Source organism: Pundamilia nyererei, unplaced genomic scaffold (assembly GCF_000239375.1).
Source record: "Pundamilia nyererei isolate P.nyererei 1_Seehausen unplaced genomic scaffold, PunNye1.0 scaffold00006, whole genome shotgun sequence".
Lineage (NCBI taxonomy): Eukaryota > Metazoa > Chordata > Actinopteri > Cichliformes > Cichlidae > Pundamilia > Pundamilia nyererei.
In genome coordinates this window covers 5,608,588-5,629,232 of record NW_005187407.1, presented here as the reverse complement: position 1 = coordinate 5,629,232, position 20,645 = coordinate 5,608,588, and the positions used below count along the sequence as shown (strand labels likewise).

Genomic DNA, 20,645 nt, shown 5'->3' with positions numbered 1-20,645 from the left:
GTGTGTGTGTGTGTGTGTGTGTGTGTGTGTGTGTGTGTGTGTGTGTGTGTGTGTGTGTGTGTGTGTGTGTGTGTGTAGTGTTTGGGTGGATAGGGGTGGTACCTTGGATAGATGATGCTCAGTGGAGAATCCCAGTCCATAGACAGTGTTAGCTCGGCTGTCCGCCCACTGCCCGAATTTCTGTGAGGTCTTTGTGAACGTCATGTTGGGGCTGATGGTGCTGTTGATTATTGCCTGAAAATAAAAAGAGCAGACCCACTTAATATGCATCAAATTAACTGTGTGTATCGCGACAGGAGGTGTCAAACAGAGCGCTAGAAAGATTTAAAGTGAGAACGCTGGTGAAACTCTCCATTGTATGTATGTGGCACACACATTAGCTAAAAGCCTAGTTTCTTTATTTTTCTTATTTACATCTTGATCCAGAGTGACTCTGTTCGATTATATCCTGATACGTGCTCAGATGAACAGAATCAACTTTTTGGATCTTTGATTGTAAGTAACTAACTATTTCAGGTCTTTGTGAAGGTATCTTTGCTTTTCAAAATAAAATATCAAAGTGTTTCTTCAACTAATTCAATTTTTGACTATTTCACTTCTCAGTTTCTCTCATTTTATAGAACAAATAACTATTTGATTCTAAAAATACAACCTTTCACCTAATCTAAAGAAATACTGTGGTACTGTGTGCCTTAGAGATCCCCTCTAGACCTAAATCTTTTTTTTAAACAATAAAAAATATGAATGTGCAGTTCAGAACATGATGGTGACATGTCTTTGTTGTTGTTTTTTATTACTAGTACAGATAGCAGCTTCCATTTACAGACAATCCCACAAACACTGAACGTGGCTTTTAACAAATACACTGATATTAATAAGACACTACAGTATCCAGGCATTTTAAATAGATTATTAAGATTCTTTAAGTGTTACTGTTTTCATCAGGAGTGACCAGGATTAGAAATGAGAAGATCAGAGGGAAAGCTCAGATTTAAAAGTTTGGAGACAAAGTTAAAGAGGCAAAGTTGAGATGGTTTTTAACATGTGCATGAGGGATAGTGGATATATTGGATAAAGGGAGGACATTTAATGGATATAGTGAAAAAGGACACGCAGAGGGATGTGGAACAGAGGAGGATGATAAGGATGGGGTGAAATGGAGGTAGATGATCTGCTGCGGCGACCTTTAAAGGATCCAGCCGAATGAAGACGATTGAGAAAAAAATGTAAAATGTAAAAAATGTAAAATGATATGATGATGAGATTCACATCTTCAATGGGAAACAAAGAGACTCAATGCAACAGAGGGATTGTCAAAGTCAGAAAATACTGAGAGACGGACTAGAGAAAAGAAAAAAAACCCATCAAAAATCTTTAGCCTTTTCCTCCATTTTCCATGAACCAGAATTGAAGTGTACCTCTTTTACATAACTCAGCTGGCTTTGTTAAAAAAACACTAATGTAGGACAAATTAATGGCTGATCAATTAGCAGTGTTGTGTAATGCTTGGCATTCTAGTTGGCATCAATGCACGATGCTTTATTGGTGAAGGGGAGAAGTCACTGAGTGTGTGTTACATAACAGTTGAACTTAGCTATCTATTTTGTGCTGGATGATATGAGACGATTGCTAAATTGACCGTGTTGAAGACCTGGCTTCTTTTCTGTATGTGTCTCCTTGTTTCTATTTCTTTTTCTCCTCACACTGTCATCTGTTTTTCTAATTTAGCTTCACCCCTCCTTTCTCCGTAACAGGCAGGGGGCGTGCATGTGTGCAGTGCCTATAAAGAGCTCCAATCTGCCCCTAGTCATGCAAAGCTAGGGCCAATCACATCAAGTGCCCCTCCTGGATATCTAACAAAAAGAATATTCTAAGATATAAGTATAGAAGTGCAGAAAGACACTAAAGAGCAGTTACATGAGTGAAACATGAGCTGCCGGTCTCGGGACGTCCTACAAACCCTGAGCTCTCTTAAGAGGTGTTTGCACATCAGTTTCCAAATATAATAAATTATAAACACCATTAAAACTCAGTGAATTGCAGTGAAGCCTGTTTGATGAGTGATGAGGTAATTACACTGAAACATCTGGAACATCATAATAAAACCACACCAGTTGGCAAAAATGAAAAGCAGCCGGTGTTTCATATGCAAGATTTGGGGTAAGACGTGAATCAGCAACCCGGATGAGCCGCTCACCTTGGTGCCGTCCAGGCTGATGATGCGGTAGACGTTGCGCGTGCTGTCGTAGAAGTAGGAAACCGTGACGGCATGCTTGCTGGTGGGCAGCCAGTTCTTCTTAGTGTTGGGATCGATCTGGAAGACGTGAGCCCGCGTGCTGTAGATGGGCTGCTCCCTGAAGGGAACGAAGAAGAAGTGGTGAACCTCTTTGTGCCGCAACACCAACGTCTCACCAAACCCGCCGCCGGCAACGAAACCCCTGTTGCCCACAGGGGAGTCAGATCGCCTGGGTAAATGAACAACCAGCTCGCCGTCCTCCATAGTTACACCACAGACACAGAGGCTGTCACTGAGTTACTACATACTCAGTGACTTGTATATGAATGAGAAGCTGGCTCAACTGAGTTCAATCATACATGTTAAACCTAAACTTCCTCTCATATTGGATGTCTACCCAGAACACACTCTGTCCTTCTTTCTTTGCAAGACAGCACCCCGTCTCTGTGCTCTGATATGGGAATGCCTGCAGCACCAAGCGAGGGTCACACAGGAGGGAAGGAGAGGGTTTCAGGCTAAATATAGACAGTAGGCCACAGTTAACTAGCATAGACACACCCCACTGAGCTGCAGTTTCCACACACACAAATATACAAAAACAACGACACAAACATGATGGGATTTTAAATCTGCATCCTTGTGTGTGTGCATGGAAGGGGTCTGCGTTTGTGTAGATCATCTCCACATGTCCAGCCCCCTATTACGGTTTTATCTGAGATGTCTTAATTCCTATTTGACCTCTGTGTGACGTTCAAGCCAGGGCTTAGATTAGCCCCTATTAGGGCTGAAAATTATATAACAGTCTTTTTAAAAAAATATTTTTAGACAACCCATCACCCCTGTGCAACCTTCACCCTTCATTCACTTACCCCCTCCTCTCCCCTTTTGCTCCTACAGTGCCCTCGTATATTGCACCATTGTTGGGGCTTCTTGGGTAATATCTACAGTCAGTACACACACAAACTCAAAGTGCAGGGTGCTGAGGGAGATATTCTGGGCTGGCAGTGCTGGCAGAGAACGAGATAGAGAAGTGCTTACACTGCACTGTGGGGGTGATGGGGGACATCAAAGGCTTGCTGTATAAATGAATATTAAAATTCAACAGCAGCACCCCTCCTGTGTGTGATTAGCCAAGACTGGGAAAGACAGAAAAACACGAAGACAGGGGAAAGGAAGAGAAAAGGCAGAAAGGAGAATGATGGGGGGGGGAATGTGGAGTATAGGAAGTCAGGGAGTGAATCTGGGATGATTAATACCGCTCCACAAAGCTGCTTGTGGAGTGCTGTGCGCGAATTATCATAATCATCGACAGCAGTGTAAGTGGCGGTACTGTGAGTCATTTCAACTCTCTCCCAGCACACATCACACAACCACGGCCTGTCGGTATGATCCGTGCAATAGCCGCTTTGGCAACTCGCGTCGTTTTTCATTGCATAATTTGATGAAGCTGTGGCAAATTTTCCTCTCCTTGTCGTTTGATTGTGTGCGTGTGCGTGCCGAACACAGACTTGTTCTTGGGCTTTCATTTTTACATAAATGCCTTTGCCAAAGAGTTTTGTTCCAAAATGACACCCACTAGTTGTCAAGAAAGAAAGAAAAAACAGAACTCACTCCTACAATTGAACTTTTAAAAGAAAGCAAAATAAATGAGGGAATTTGATTGCAAAATGTGCATAAGAATCATTTCTCGAGTCTTCTGCCTTCCTTTAAAAGATGGCCCAGTCCATAATGGCTTCAGATTCATCATGCATTCCCCCATTGCAGTCCTTTTTGTTGTCTACAGTGATCTGCCCTGAGCCAATAGCCTGGCATAGTTAGCAGTTATGGGATGGCATGAAGGTCAGTTCAGTACGTGCTGATCCTCTTGCACTCCAGCAATGAACTCTGTTTTATCAACAGGGGACACGCACTGAAAGTGCCTACAAAAGCTGCAAGGAAAGGTATGAGACCCTACCTACTTCCCATCACCGATGAACTAAGTAAATATATGCTATGGGGGGGGGGGCACTTCAGTGGGATGTGAGTGAGTGGGAAGGAAGAAAGTGTGGAGGAGGAAGAAAAACACAGAGGAAGAAGAAGAGGAGGAGGAGAAGGAGGGGGCGTTTAGCATGCAGAGTACACTGCGTGACACAAGGGCAGGTGATGGAACATGAATGTTAAGACAGAGAGAAAGACGGGGCCGGCAGAATGACTGAGGGAGGAAGAGTGATAAAGTGAGAGAAGAAGGGAGGGATGAGGAAAATGTGGAGGAGGTGATAAATGTAGGAGAAGCTCGAGAACTGATAAATCCACTCATCTTCCAGTAGGAGAAGACAAGAAGAGTGGGAAGCTTTAACTGCAACACAGTGTGGCAGAAACGAGCATGCGAACCGACTGTGAGCTGCTCAAATCTGAGCAGCTCGGGAACACAACACAAGCACGCCAAAGTGTCAAGCGGCTTCACGAGTAGGTTGTGTGCCCGAGACACTCTGCTGACTTCATTGTATGTATTATCTCTCCATAACGATGGAGAGATAATACTTGTTCAGTTTTTAATACAGTATGAAATGAGACTCTAAAAGGGAGCTGGTGTTGTCATTCCCAGCTCCATAATCATCATAATCTTCTGGTACTATGCTAGAGGAGCTTTGCATGAGTCACAGCTCAAAATAATGCTCATTTATCTTGCGCAGGGCCTTCGGGTTACTCTCTATCTGAAACATGAAACGATCATATTGTGGCTGCCCCTTCTCTTTAACAGAGGGAGCCATAAGCAGCAAAAAAACTTCTGAATCTGCATTTTGAGCAGACTAAAGTCTGACGTCTTAGTTCACATGGATTATTTGCACATGTGCTGACTTCATTATTTGAGATTTTGGCCATATTTAATATGACCATCCATTATAACAGTAAAGAAGAAAAACCACAGTAAATCCCTTTAAATTACTGCCTCTCACATTTGACACATGAGTTTTTGAGACCTCTACATCATGGGTGTGATTTTTTTTTCTCTACAAAATGTAGCTGAAATTATAGAAAACAAAAATCAAATATGCAAACTGATATTTCTTTTTTTGTTTGTTTGTTTGAATTTGTCAGAAGGTTCAAAAATTTGAATTTTCTGGCAATAATTTCATGGTTCAGGCTTTACGGGGTTAATGCTGAGCAGTTTTCTAAGCATTTGATAAGGAACACGTTTCAGATTTGGCGTTTATAGAAGTCCTATCTACAAATTAATTGACGGGGGCAGGTCACCTACCCCAAGGGTGTTGTGAATTAAAGGGTGAATCCTATTCATACTACTATTTTGATAGTTCTGATTTTATTTTCACAAGTTTTGAGCTGTGTCTGCCTTCACTCCAGCACAATAGGAGTGAATAAAAATAGATCTGAAAAACATCTCCTAACAGAAGAAGCGTCTTTGTGAGGCTCAGTAATGCTCACTCCATTCTTGTGTGCAGATTTCACTGTAACTACTTCTAAATAGTAGAAAAATCTTTTCATGGCAATGAGTGCTACATTTGTGGATCGGGAATTTAAACACTGAATTGTACAAAATGTGACAAACTGGGGGGAAAAATAGGGGGTGAACCACTGCACCCTTTAAGATATGCCAAGCTATGGTGCACACCATGCGTATGAATTTACCAAATGTTCTGTGGTACATACACACATCTGGATTTCCGGGAGTGGAAAAAGGTGTTGCCTACACCGCCTCTTGTGCTTCAGGGGTTTGATGCACAGATGTGGGCACGGTTTCCAGTCTCAGCTCACACATTTTATAGCACAAAAGGCTGTGCTTTAGTTTCTACTCCAGTGTGTCCCCTTCAACTGTGCAGCTGCCCCTAGCTAGGCAAAAAGCTGAAACAGAAGCATAATAATGAGACAACCCCATCTCAAGAGATCTCACTTTCCCTTGCCACCTACACCCCATAGAAGATGTCCTGATTTCCAGAGTTTTCCATTATTTGAACAGAAAAGAGCTTGAGATGGAGTAGATCTTACTTAAGGTGGAGAGAGGTTAATAATGGGACAAGTCACTGTTGCGCCGTCTACTGGGAATAGTTGGGTTACCTAAAGTGTGTGTGTGTTTGCGCTTGTAAACACACATACTCTCTCTCTGTCTCTCTCACACGCACAAACACGTGCAAACGAGCAAAGGCAAAGACAGAGAGAGAAACAAGTCTGTCTGTGCATCGATTGTATTTGCAAAAGGAAGTGAGTGAATACCAGAGAAGGTGTTGATAGACATCTCTAATGTTATCCTCTGTGCCATCACCATCGGCGCTGGGGGAAAGCTTGGAATAAAACCACTCGAGGCCGGAAGTTAAATATAACTTTATCTGTCTGTGTACTACACCCTATCTGAACCTATTCAGACTCTGCAAGCGGCGCGGTGCTTTTAATCCGAGTTTACAATTAGTCCAACTGCAGATCAATTGAGTCATTGAGTCAGTTGCATAACAGTAACTTAGTCACCAGTATGGCAGAGGCCGGTAGAGAGCTGAAGCTGAGTGGGACATGGCTGAATGATGTGCAGCCCACACTGTGGGAGGGCAGAGTGGGCGACTGTGAGGCCTCCAGAGTATTGTAAATAGTTAATGCAGGAGTTTTGGCTGATGCCTTAGAATCGCACTGTGGCCTGTGCCACATTGTTTACCCCCTGCTGTGCAATTAATCACAATGAACTGCGGGAGACAGCCGTTAATGAACGGCAGGCTTGGTGGGGGAAATGGACCGCTGAGCTCGGGGTTAGGGGACATGCAAATGAGCGGCGCTGTGTGCACACCAGGCGACTGTTTCACTGATGGAAGCCTGTTGTTGAGGATGTGCATGGCAGCGGTCACTGTGCTGCCATATAGAGACAGAAAGCCACCTTTTGTCATTACAGAGCCCAGTGCTGCATAGCTATATATGACAGCCCCCAGCCTCTGACTGTTCAAACCCTTCTCTGGAGCAGGAACAGCATGTACAATTCATCACACTGTCTGTGACTGGGAGTATACAAGAACAAATGCTGCCCTTTAACATTATTTCTTTGAGAATTTCATAACTACCTATAATGAAGTAGGGGGGTAAACATAGGGACCTGGATAAAGCAGCTCATTTTCATACTGCGGTGTGTCAGATTTAAAGAATTAAAGAATAACAAAGAACTTAAACTTTGCTTTATTTTGGTAAACACAGCCAAAGTCCCTATAAGACCCATCGGTATAATCCCACTTTGGGAATGACTGCAGATTAACAGAGTATTTTGATCCTAAAAGTTTGAAGTTAGACTTAACTTCTGAATGAGGTTTATGTTTAAGCATTATGTTTGTGTTTATTCTTCCTTTTTAAACACAGAAAACGGCAGGCCTGCTTCATGGAGGAAATGAATAAGTTGTCTCGTTACATGAATGCCTTGTTTAGTGTGCAGCACATCAAGGCCGTGAACAGAGCACCTCGTAATCACACGTCATACAGCCTTTTGAACATGCATCCACCACACGCTCTATTAAACGCCACGCAAGGCGTGTGATATAGAATTTGGGTACATTTTTACGCATAGTCTCCGGTCGTTATTTTTTTCCTGCTGTGTTTTCACGGCAGGCAAGTTCATACCCCGAGAGGCATCTGCAGCTGATGTAAAAACAGAAAACAAGGGAAGAAAACTACTCAGTCTGTGGGATAATAACCACACTTACCCCATTGTTGTGGCTGACATGAAACCTGACCGCTGAGCCTCTTTTCCCCCCTTTTATTTGGCTGTCAAAACCTCCCGAAATCTCTAGGATTGGCCGCTGCGTATGAAGGTCTTTTCACTACACGACAGCCTCCACAGTATCACCGTCGGTGCGTCTGCAGGAATTTGATGACAACTGCTCCATTCCCCCTTCCGCTGTCACCGCGTGAATTCACACATACATGTTGTTCTGCACATGGCACAGAAACCAGACCTCGTCCTCCTTCGGCGTTAAGCGCTTGGTGATGAAGCAGCAGTAGCAGCAGAAGCACTGTGGGAGATCCAGCAGCGCAGGGTCCAGTGGAGATCCGACAGGCGCCCTGCTGTTGTCGTGTAAATTACTGATCCTTACTGGAAAGGGTGGAGAAGCCCTGCTGCCTAAACTGGGAAAGACAACCCTCATTTAGCCAGTAGATAACGCGCAGCATCACACTGTCCACCCGCGTCTCTCTCCCCCCACCTCTCTCTCTCTGATATTACCACAGCCTCACGGGCTACACCCCCACTCTCCCGCCCAGACTATTCCACAGCATTTCCACTCACTCTTTATTAGTTGTGTATGTCCTAATCAAATCAAATCACGCGCTTCTTCAACACAAAATCAAAAGCATGTCTCTCTCTCTGATTCACCAAACTGACAAATTATCAGTCCTTATCAATATTTGTAATATTGGTTCCCATTAATTAAAACGTGCTGCTGTAGCTTTATTCGAGCTTTACTATTGATCCAAGCCCCCCACACCTCCCTCCCTGCCATAACCGCTCCACATCTGGCTGATGCTGATGCATCCGCTTCCCTCCTACTCAGTTCATGTCAGTATTGAACTGCCGACGTCACGACACCATCCTCCGCAGTGACGTCACTCGGAGCTCTAGAGACCGATGCCGTTTGATGCTTTATGAGAAGTTTACTGGGAAGTAACCTCCTCACTAGGGCTGTAAAGGAAACATTATTCCGCTAGTGTAATAGGTAAATTCCTACTTTAATATTCTGTTTGTTTTTTTCTCTCTGTGAAAAGCAGCCCCAGGTGATGCAGAGAACAGGTCATTTATTTCTGAAAATAGGAAAAATAAAAATAACCCTTAGAAAAATAAATAACCCATTATTTAGTTTGTTGGCCCTGCTCGTTGCAGCTCAAAATATGATATGATATGATATGATATGATATGATATGATATGATACACCCATACAACTTTCATTTGGGCTTATTGTTTGTAATTCCTGCATATTTGTTTTTTTTTTAATGATATTCTTCTCCACTTTAAGGGTCATGATTAGTCTACAGGTGCTGTTTTGTGAGTTGTTGTTGTTGTTTTTTTTAATGTATCTGTTGAGTAACCAAACCCTAGAACAGCATCTAATTCTGGGGATACAAATAATATGAAGCCATAAAGTGTAAGCACATCTTGAAGAAATAGAAAAATAGAAAACAGCAAATAATTTATTTAAAAGCAGTTGGTTAATGAAAGCAGCCTATCTTTTATTATGGTGTAGATTTATTAGCCTACCTTCTCACAGTAAGGTCATGTCTAATCACTGAAAAATGGACAGTGTGGAAGGAGAAAATACATTTTTTCATATCAGCTAACAATGATTTAAATTTGTGAATTTTTAACAGCTTAATAGTAGAGAGTGTGGAGAGTGAAGTGAGGATATCTTTTGGGACCAAATCCTAAAGCTTCTCAACAGACAATAGATAATAGATAATATGAAAGGAGCCATTGTGATTTTACTAGGCTTTATCTGATCCCCTGCCCACATTCAAATTAACCTCATTTGAATACACAGCATTGTGCAAAAGTCTTAAGCCACCCCTCATTTCTTTATACTTTCCTCACTTTACCTTTTTATTGAGCCACTTAACACTGACTTATGATGAATCAGTGAATCACGATGCAATGAACAGGCACCTAATTTAAGGGATGAGCCTACGTGGTCTCTACTCATAACAGAGAACTTAGCAAAGAAGCAATTTCAAATTGTATGTTTAGCAGCCTGTCGCAAAAACTGAAAAAAAAACAATCCCATTTCTTTAATTTAATCTGTGAAAAATGCACAGACTTTGACAGACATGAGAAAGTATTTTTGCATTAAGATGATTCCCAAGGAAAGACTTGGCATATCTTAAAACTGTGTGCAGTGTGGCCTTAAAAATGTTGTTAAAATGGGACAAGGTGAGCGCAAAAGAAGAACTGGTAGGCGAAAAAAACCCAAAAACGATCTACAGCAGATGAACAGTATCTGAATATAGATACTAAAATCAGGACAAATCCAGCAAAGACCCAGCACAGGTGTGGGGCTGCATTTCAGGCAGTGGTCTTCTGGATCTTATTGACGATAGAATTATAAACACAGAAAAGCATTGGCCAACTGTGCAATACCATCTGAAAAGCATCTGATATGCATCAGCTTCATTTTTCAGAATTGCACTGATTCCAAACACACTGCCAGTGCAGTAAGAGCATAGTTGAACAGAACAACCCATTGTGGAGCATTACGAGTCATGGATTGGCCTCCCTAGAGCCGGGATCTCACCATATATCATAGATCATACATAACAGTGTGGGATCATCTCGACAGAAAACAGAACAAAAGGCAGGCAACATGCAAAGACGAGCTGGGTGGGTGTTTCCTTTAAAGAACTCGCGGATACGGTCCCTTTAACTCCCTTTTCATGACGTCATGGCATCAATGCGGAAGTATGTACGCAGGAAATTAGCATCTTCAGTTTTGTTTACATGTGACATGCAATTTGGTAGGTGTGTTCGTGTTTTTTGGCTTCAGGTTTTGGGTGAATATTGTTAGAATTTACTGACACATTTCTCCAGGTGCCCCCTTCATTACAAGCATCACAGAAACGCCTTTAATTTTTACTGTTGTCTTCAACGATGTTTAAATTAGCTAGCTAGGCGCTGCTAGTCACCAGCTAGCGAATGTTAGCTTGCTACACTGCGCGTTAAAGTTTCGATTTCCCGAGTAACTTTTCATTACTGTTAATATTATTATTGGATAACAGATGACGCCAGTTTCTCAGTTGACGGTTTCTCTTCCGGTACGCATGATATGGGCTTCAATATCTTTTTTCTTCTTCTTTCGTAGCATCAGCGAAGTTGATGCTGGAGCTCTTTAAAGAACCACAGCATGTTCCCCCGCAGAACTACCCCACCGAGGGGACGATCAGCCTACAGTAACGGTCTGCATCCACCGCCACCGGCGCCCCAGAGCTACGATTACAACCACCAAAGTCTGCCAGGTGTCCACAGGTGAGTCCCGTGAATGGAAAAAGTCGAGTATCAGTGTCGGGGGTGTACTGGACAGCAGTTGTTTCAAGGTGAACTGCAGTAAACTTTGTTAGCTGTGGTTGAGATTTCCTGTTGTGTCGGTGCGTTTTGTTTAGAGCTGCAAGGGCTGGTTGATTAATGTTGATATTATTGATAAGTGATCGATTTTATTTGGCACCTTTTTTATCGTTGAATAAGCGCTGTAGTCATTTAAAAATAAAAAAAAAGTGAAAGAAGATAGTAGTTTCCTATATATGAGACTAGAATGATTTTTCTTTTTACTTGATAGAAAACTGATTATGTAAATATGGATTCTGGTGCTCAGACATTACACATCATTTTTTAATTGGCCAACTGGTCTGCTGGAAATTACAACAGGCAGTGTTTGTCAATTTTATTATAGTGAACTTCATTTAAAAGTCTTGATGTGGGGAAACTGAAATGTTGTTGTGTACTGATAACACTAAATTAAAATGTAAAAATTATTCACAACAGGAATTTTTCATCAAATTTGGCCAAGCAACAAGAGAGGATGCATATATTCAGTGTACACTCACCAGCCACTTTATTGGGTACACCTGTTTGAGGCTTGTTAAAGTAAATAAATATCTAATCAGTCAATCATATGGCAGCAGCTCAGTGCATTTAAAATATTTAGACATCCTTGAGATGACCTGCTGAAGTTCAAAGTGAATGTCAGAATAAGGAAGGAAGGCTATTTAAGTGGCTTTGAACAAGGCCTGGCATGTTGGTGCCAGACAGGCTGGTCTGAGTATTTCACAACCTCCTGATCTGCTGGGATTTTCCCACACAACCATCTCTAGGATTTACAGAGAATGGCCCGAAAAGGAGAAAATGGCCAGTGAGCGGTAATTCTCTGGGTAAAATTTCCTGTGTTTATGTCATATGACAGAGGAGAATGGCCAGACTACTTTGAGCTGATAAGAAGCCAACAGCAACTCAAATAACAAGGTTTGTAGAAGAGAATCTCTGAATGTACAACACATCACACCGAACAGCAGCTGGGCTGCAACAGCAGAAGACAACACTGGGTGCAACTTCATTCAGTTTAAAACAAGGAACTGTAGCTGCAATTTCCATGGGTTCACCAAAATTGGACAACAGAGGACTGCTGTGACGTTCAAATGGGAGCGGGGAGGGTCAGAATTTGGTATAAATGGCACGAAAGCATGGACCCATTCTGCCTTGTATCAATGGTTCATGCTAAGGCTGGTGTAATAGTGTGGGGATATTTTCTTGGCATATTTTGAGCCTCTTAGTATGAACTGGGCATCATTTAAACACCACAGCCTACCTGAGTATTGGTGCTGAGTGCTTCATCCCTTTACCACAGTGTACATGTGTGGTAGCTACTTCCAGCAGGATAACACACCATGCCACTAAACTTAAATCATTTTAAACAGTTTCTTGAACATGGTAGTGAGTTCTCTGTTCTCAAATAGTCTCCACAGTTTTCAGATCTTAATCCAATAGAGCACCTTTGGGATGTGGTGGAACAGGAGATTCACTTTTCGGATGTGCAGCTGACAAATCTGCAGCAACAGTGTGATCCTGTCATGTCAATATGAACCACAATCTCTGAAGAATATTTTCAGTACCTTGTTGAATCTATGACATTGAAGAATTTTTGGAATCCTGAAGGCAAAAAAAGGAAAAGGGGTCCATCCCAATGCTAGCAAGGTTAACATGCAGTGGCTGGTGAGTTTGTATGTCAAGTGTTGCTAAGTATAGAATCTCTTGAGATTGAGATGTCAGCATACCTCTGAACTTCTAAAGTCTTGCTCCTGACAAGCACTAACCATATTATAAATATATCCATCCACTTTTCTAACCGCTTATCCACTTCAGGGCAGTGGTGGGGCTGGAGTCTTTTCCACTTGTCATTGGGTAACACAGAGAAGCAGACAACCATTCACACTTGCATGTCTGTCTTTGGACTGCGGATAAAATTTGGAGTATTCAGAGAGAACATGGAAACTCCACACAGAGCAGCTCCATGGGTTTGAACCCACAACCCTCTGTCTCGCAGTCATTTTAAATACAAAATCCAATAATAAATATTGCATTCTAACTTTTATCACATTTGTTAAGGGCAAAGGCCAGGCGTCTCGCTCTGTATGGATTCATGCTTCGTGGCACCCGAGTGAAAGAAAACAAAACAAAGAAACTGAAAAGTTATCTTTTTTCATCATTTATTAGTGGTTGCTTGTTTTAGATGTTTGTGTTCTGTGCAGTAAAATGTGCATATGTGTTTTTGTAAGCTTTCCTAGACGTGAGAGATTGCCTTCTTATGAATGGAACCCCCCACCATCCACCTCTACTGTTCAGCCTCGTCACATGCCAGCTATGATCAATGGGCGCAAGTATGTATTACTATTTATCGATCCAAGAATAAACCACATTTGTCCAAGTACATTGCCTTTTACATGTCTTATCACCTTTCTTTGTCTTCGTGCGTCTTCCAGGAGGCAGAATGATCAGTTCAGCGCTCATCACGTGAAGCGCCAACGTGTTGACACCTCCAGACACCACTTAAGCAGCCCACCTTTAATTCATAGCCGGCCTCCACATCATCGTACCGACCGAGCGGTGGCACAGCCCTCAAGATTATCCCGTACTGGTTTTGATCACTCTTATCCCGGTCCTAACTTAGACATCCGCCCTCAGGTACCCGCTGTGGTGGAAAGCTCCAGCAGTCTGCATGCCAGCACTACGGAAAAGGTAAATTCAGAAGGACTTAGTCTTTATCTAATAAACGTGAAGTCTGAGCATGTTTACGTGTAGATCTGTTTGGTTTAGTCAGCGTCACATGTTTATGTGCCCTCAGCTGAGTTGTCAGATGGTGGAGCTGTTTGAGGCGTGCCAGCAGCAGCCTTCAGATTTGGAGCGGAAGGAGGTGTGCCGCGCTCGTCTGCAACAAGACATACAGCAAATCTTTCCATGTATGTATGACCTGTACATCCACATTCTGCTCTGTCTTGCTGCTTTGATTTTTATTCACCATGTGCCTTTCTCACAGCTGCGCGGCTTTACTTGACTGGATCATCTATGAACGGATTGGGCTCCCGGTGCAGCGATGCTGATATATGCCTGGTTATCAAGGGAAATGTAACTATCTTTGTTTCTGTACCGTAAATGTCATGGAAATGTGCAATTATAGATACTGACTTCCTGACTTCCTCTTTAACACTTGCAGTGTTCCTTCTTTTTGTTCCAGAAAAAGACTGATGCTCTTCGTGTTCTTGGTCGTCTCCTAAAGTTGTTCAAAACCCTCTGTGAGTAATCAAATACCAAATCATCTATAAAAACAGAATTCATTGTTAACTTTTAAACGGCCGTACACATGTCTGTTTTTTGCATTTATCTAGTAAGTTTTCTTAACCAAAAATACAATTATTGGTGTCCTTTGTGAGCTCTGATATGAAGATTTTCCTTTAGAATTATGCTTTTGTCACTAGGGGGAGCTGTTCACTTAGTGGAAAATGGGTTTCTGTTTATAGAAAATGAAACAAATGACAATGGATCTCATGATGTTTGCTTTGATTTTCAGCATATGTAGAGAGGAATCAGCTGATCAGAGCCAAAGTGCCAATCCTCAGGTTCAGGGAGAAAGGCAGGTGAGAGCAAAGCAGTTACTGGAACAGTCATCATCAAATCAGAAAGCAGATTTATGATGTTTATGATTCTCTCCGGTCTTCACTCCGTAGTGATCTGGAGTTTGATCTGAATGTCAACAACACAGTGGGCATCAGGAATACATTCCTTCTGAGGAGTTACGCCTATGGTGGGTGAGACGGTCAATAAGACCAATTTTGTTCATGGCAGCAGCTTTTCAAACTTCAGCTCTGCCTGTGATCATTTGTTTTTAATCCAGCTATAAGCAACGCATAGGTTACTTGTTCTGACATGCTGTGTTTGTTTGGTCTCTCTTACAGCTGATCTCAGGGTAAGACCCGTGATCCTCGTCGTCAAGAAATGGGCACGGTACAATAATATCAATGATGCCAGCAAAGGAACATTAAGCAGCTACACGCTGGCGCTGATGGTCCTGCACTACCTCCAGAGTCAGTACAGTCACACGTGCAGAAAAGATTCCTCCCACTTGTTCTTTTGGCTTAGACTGACTTGATTTGTATATGATGCGTTTTCTGTAGCTCTTAGTGAACCTGTCCTCCCATCTCTACAGAGGGACTACCCAGTAAGTATCTTCTTTGCATTTTCAGTCATTGAAATCTCTTTTTGACAATGTTGTTTTCATTTAAAGCCATTTATAAACAATATTCTTTTTCTTTTGTAACCTACCACTTATTGAGATAATTAGCTACTTGACAAACTGTTTAAAGAATCTCTAATGGCTCAGTCACACTAGAGAAAAATAAGACAAAAACTGTGATCAAACTGGCTGCAGTCACTCTAAGACAGGCAGGTGAAGGTTTGCAAATAAGCGCCATCTAATTTATAAATGCAGACAGACATGCCGACACGTTGCTGGTGGTCTGAGTCAGCCTGTGCCAGCAAGTGCAACTCGTCCGTGATGAGTTTCTTTGCATTAGTGGATTCAACTCAACTGGTTGCATTCTTGTTATGTTCCTATATAAAAGCAAGGTTTCTGAGCGTGTGTCATAAAGTCTCCTTCACTGCTTTCCTTATTATGTTTTTTTTGTCCCGTGTCTTGATTTTAACAGGAGTCATTTAATCCTTTAATGAACCTGGACATGGTTCCAGAGGGACCCAAACACATCCCTCCCTACATCTCGAGAAACCAGTCCTCTCTGGGGGAGCTGCTTTTAGGATTTCTCAAGTACTATGCCACAGATTTCAGGTATCTTCCAATGAGTATCATGTTGAGTGGCTCTTTACCGTGTTGGTTTTCTTACTCCCTTTCTTCATCTCCAACTCTCCTCGCCAACTCCTCCTCCCTCTTAGTCCTCCGTTTCTCCTCACTGTCTTCTATCCCGCTTCCTCCTCCCTGGTTTCATGTTTCTTGCTGAGGGGCAGGAGCAGGTGAGACCTTTGGCCTTACACAGCACTACCATGACATACCACGATCCCTGTGTATTGGTGTTGAGTGCTTCATCCCTTTACCACAGTGTACACGTGTGGTAGCTACTTCCAGCAGGATAACACACCATGCCACTAAACTTAAATCATTTTAAACAGTTTCTTGAACATGGTAGTGAGTTCTCTGTTCTCAAATAGTCTCCACAGTTTTCAGATCTTAATCCAATAGAGCACCTTTGGGATGTGGTGGAACAGGAGATTCACTTTTCGGATGTGCAGCTGACAAATCTGCAGCAACGGTGTGATCCTGTCATGTCAATATGAACCACAATCTCTGAAGAATATTTTCAGTACCTTGTTGAATCTATGACATTGAAGAATTTTTGGAATCCTGAAGGCAAAAAAAGGAAAAGGGGTCCATCCCAATGCTAGCAAGGTTAACATGCAGTGGCTATATATATAAAAAAAAAATTCTTTGGCTTATTTTTTTCAAAAACAGTGTCAAATATTTTGTTCCTGTATTTTATTGTGCCTATCTGGTGTTCCCTGCTACATGGTTATGTGACCCTCTTGTAATTCTGATAAAAATAAGGGCTAGGTTTGTTTTTTCTTTGTTTTCATGACTTAAACTAAAGCTATCTCATGCTTGGAAGAAACTTAATCTGTCTGCACTCTGTTTGGAATAAAGTAGTATGCAAAGGCACTGCTGTAGTCCTTGAGGCGCTTGAAGATTGCGTTAACCTTCAGTCTAACGAGCACTGAGTGTAATCCCTTTCCTGTTGCTGTCTTTGTCTTGCAGTTGGGATAAACAGGTGATTTCTGTTCGAGAAGCCAGAGCGTTCCCTAAGAACAATTCTAAAGAGTGGAATAACAAATTCATATGTGTGGAAGGTATGCAGTTTATTGGAAGTAACAGGCCACAGCCACCACCATTTAACATCAGCATCGCTGTGAGAAATGTCCACAGTAATCCAACAGTGACTCCTTTTGTTTCAGAGCCTTTTGAAAGAAATAACGTCGCCAGGGCCGTCCACGAGAAGCTCAAGTTCGATGCGATTAAAGCGAAGTTTGCTGAGGTACGTTGAAGTTTTGATAACCGTGTTCGCTCTTCATTCTCCAAGCCACTACGGGCCAGATATGAGTTATTCATAATCGGCTTCTTCTGTCTCCTCAGTCGTGTCGGTTACTACACGAGAGGAAGGAGCTGAACTCGATCCTCCCTTTCAGAGCCATCATCATTAAGGAGTCATCCAGGGGATGAGAGATTCCTCTAATTAGATGAGCTAACTGGTGTCCTCTACCTCAAGACCGTCTCCTGAAACAGTGCAACAACATGTTGATGCTCTGAGAGAGAAACCCTGCTGCCCTGGCACCTTCATGGCCGCTTCCGTATCTGTGTTTTCTGTGGCTGTAATATTCAAAATGGACCACCGACTTCAAATGCATTGCTGTCAAATTTGTGTAACGGAGGATAATACGGTATTTGAGGGAAGAATTTATTTTATAGAGATGCTAGAGGCCTCTGAAATTAAAATCCTGTTACCTAAACTGATGACAGAAAAATGCTGAATCTGTTATAAGAGATGGATATTGCTGCTATATGGCCCGTTTTCCCTGCAGGGAATATGTTTATCAATGAACTGGGAGATGACTCTTACATAAAGTTAACTTCAATGGAAGCAGCAGCATTTTATTTTGAAGGGCGAGTCCCAGCCACTGATCTCGGTTAAATTTCCACATTATTAGAGCCATACTGCACAGCGTTGTATTTAAAAACGATTCATCTCTGCCACGTATTTACATGTACAGTCTGTCATGGTTCTGTCTGGACCAACTTGTAACATCAAAGTTTATTTTTTATTTTTATAGGTCAACAGTGAGAATGTGGTGGATTTAAACACGTCAGACACTTTCTGCTTAAAACCGCATTAATTGCCCTCTAGTTTCCCACGCTCACCGCCTAAAGCTTAAGTCAGTGTTGTAATTTGAAGTGCCCTTATTATACTCATTTAAAGGCTCCTAAATGTCATTTGGTTCTGCTAAAATTCTTTACACGCTTCAAAGTGCAAAAGAAATCTCCCACTGCTTTGCTGCCTCTGTCTGAAACACACCTTTTGTTGTCTGGAGCGCATAAAAATTCTCGTATTCACTCTTGCAGTCGTCTGCAGAATATTTGGTGTTCGATTTCTCGTAGCTGAAACATTTTATAGCTGGCTACCAGAAGCTGTACGTACTGCAAGCAGCTGCCTGCGCCTGGACTTAATCAGGTCCCCGCTGTTTGTCAGAGGGCATATCAGACTAGCTTAGGTGGGGAGGTTGCCAGTTTGTTACCTAGTGATGTAGATAAGTAACTGTAGAAAAGCGTGGATTGCAAATGAGGTGTTTCAGGCAGTTAAACAGCTGCTTTTTGGCTGTTATAACTTTGTAAGCCTTTTATATGCACACAAACCTTTCAACAGACTTAAGGAAACCCCCAAAGCACGATAAGGGTACTTTTAAGTCACTCGAGGGCTGCAAAGAGGCCAGACTCTAGATTTTCCCCTGGTCCATATGTCCTGCATCAAGAACTCATTGTCTGGTGTAAAGGCTGTGCAGTGTCATTTTAGAAATGTACTTGATGAATTTGGGCAAAACACCTGTTATCCACTCATGTTTGGATTACTTATACATAGGTTATTTAAAGAATTTACACTTTGTGTAAATTTGTCTTTTCTTTCCTGTTTTTGTACATTTTGTGAATTCCTGACTTTTAAATGTTTATTTAAAAAAAAAAAATTAAATCTCTAAAGATGTATTATTGTTTTCAATGTATATTTTGGAGCTTCATGTGAAGTCCACTAAAATCTTGGCTATGCAAATAGAAGCGCCAAAATCAGATTAAATTGTACACAGGCTTCGTTTTGGGGGGTGGGGAGGTGTTGTTCGTAATCACATGTCAGACCATTTGAAAATGTAACCAGCAAATTAAGGTTTATGGACTTTTTTTTCTATAAATACCTTGCAAATGTTTTGGAGCCACCTTTTATTTCTTTATGTTTTCTTTCCGAGGGTTCAGACGTTCTTGAGCAATAGTTTTCCAGGTTTTCTGGAGGTCTTTCAAGGGTTTTTTTTTCTTTTGGACATTTACTGCTTATTCATCCATTTTCCCTTCGGTTCTTTTTTTTAATGTTGTTTATTGACTTAACACTGATATGTGAGTCATTAAAAATCACTCCTACCTTAGGGGATGAACCAGTGTTGTGTCTACTTAAAACAGACAATTTAGAAAAGACTGAATCAATACTGGCACATTTCAGAATGGTGTTCATTGTGGCCTTTTGATGAAAATGGACAGGATCAAAGTAGAATGTATCTACAACAGACTAACAGTACTTCAATGCCATGTGAGAAATGCATCTGGCCCTTCAGTTTATACATCTACTGATCGCTAAAGCCTTATCAGAAATGCTCTGGTGAATGTCAAGAAACCATAAGCAAGGGAAACGGGGACAAAAGGCTGAGCTATGCCAAGTGAACATGAACATGAATTTGACTGCAAATCAGTGGCAACAGGTCAGAAATTAGAAATTTTGCATTCAAGTTCCAAATTGTTATCAATATGCACAGAGGAGTTCAGGAGAGAGGTACAACATTGAGGGTCTACAGCGTTTGTAAAACACAGTGGAGGGTCGTTTCAGTCGGTGTTGGGGGATCTTTTGAACACAGACAAGCAGCCATGCAATACCATCTGGAAACCATCTGATTGGCAACAGCTTAATTTTTCAGCATGAAAATGATCACAAACACAACAAATGAATTAAAGCACACTTGGACAGAAAATCTCTGCATTTATTTCCCATTTTCTTAGCAAAATATAAGGCTTAAAAGACTTTTGCTCAGCTGTATTAAGAGAATTTCCCAAGCACAGTGATGCAACCATTCAAAGACACATCATTAACCAGTTATACAATATTTTATTTATTCTGCATCAATCAACATTCGCTGTGCTTAACTTGGAACAATCATATCCATGGATGTGACAAGTCGGTGATCTTTGGTTTCCTCAAGGTAATGCAGTTTATTCAACCTCACCCTTCACGAGCTTATGTGTATAATCTTTTCTAAAGCTCTTTAGAGAAATTATGATCTTTTTTATTATATTATTTGCAGCCTCCTCTGGCAGCAGTGTGCCGCTTGCTTTTTGTTCTATGGTTTGACGCTCTATTACAACTTGTTTTATGACTCCTGTATAGTTCTGGTCAGCGGTTAGATAGCTTACAAGATATGTGGGTGCGTGTGTGTTGCCACCAGCAGCGGGGTGGCAGGCGTAGTGTTTCAGCACATGGCCTATATTTAACTGGGGGAAGGGGATTTTGAACTTAAAGTCATATCGTCATATCAGCTGCCACTGGCACACACAA

General features: G+C 41.8%; 2 protein-coding genes across 10 annotated transcripts in view; one reads left to right on the top strand and one right to left on the bottom strand.

Annotated features, from left to right (window-relative positions):
- homer1b (homer scaffold protein 1b) overlaps nt 1–8,425 on the bottom strand; it is a 25,163-nt gene extending 16,738 nt beyond the window's left edge. For 2 of the 3 annotated variants that reach the window (XM_005722286.1, XM_013914735.1), the window contains exons 1-2: nt 2,198–2,714; nt 103–234 (exon numbers count right to left, since the gene is read on the bottom strand). In XM_005722286.1, the coding sequence (XP_005722343.1) occupies nt 103–234; nt 2,198–2,500 (435 nt within the window). In that variant the 5' untranslated portion in view covers nt 2,501–2,714. Of the gene's footprint in view, nt 1–102; nt 235–2,197; nt 2,715–7,902 lie in introns of those variants that run through there. The other variant, XM_005722287.2, reaches the window with a different exon arrangement.
- A 2,195-nt stretch (nt 8,426–10,620) lies between these two features.
- Nucleotides 10,621–19,308, top strand: tent2 (terminal nucleotidyltransferase 2). 7 transcript variants are annotated; one of them, XM_005722283.1, is made up of 15 exons: nt 10,621–10,641; nt 11,048–11,205; nt 13,506–13,607; nt 13,710–13,965; nt 14,072–14,186; nt 14,264–14,352; nt 14,462–14,519; nt 14,795–14,861; nt 14,952–15,028; nt 15,180–15,308; nt 15,399–15,442; nt 15,930–16,066; nt 17,045–17,136; nt 17,242–17,321; nt 17,420–19,308. In XM_005722283.1, the coding sequence occupies exons 2-15, from the start codon at nt 11,084–11,086 to the stop codon at nt 17,504–17,506; spliced, it is 1,455 nt and encodes a 484-aa protein (XP_005722340.1). In that variant the 5' UTR covers nt 10,621–10,641; nt 11,048–11,083; the 3' UTR covers nt 17,507–19,308. The 7 variants fall into 7 exon arrangements, with proteins under 7 accessions (XP_005722340.1, XP_005722339.1, XP_005722336.1 ...); XM_005722282.1 differs by having other exon boundaries at nt 11,042–11,205; XM_005722279.2 differs by having other exon boundaries at nt 10,632–10,697.
- Nucleotides 19,309–20,645: the final 1,337 nt, after the last annotated feature.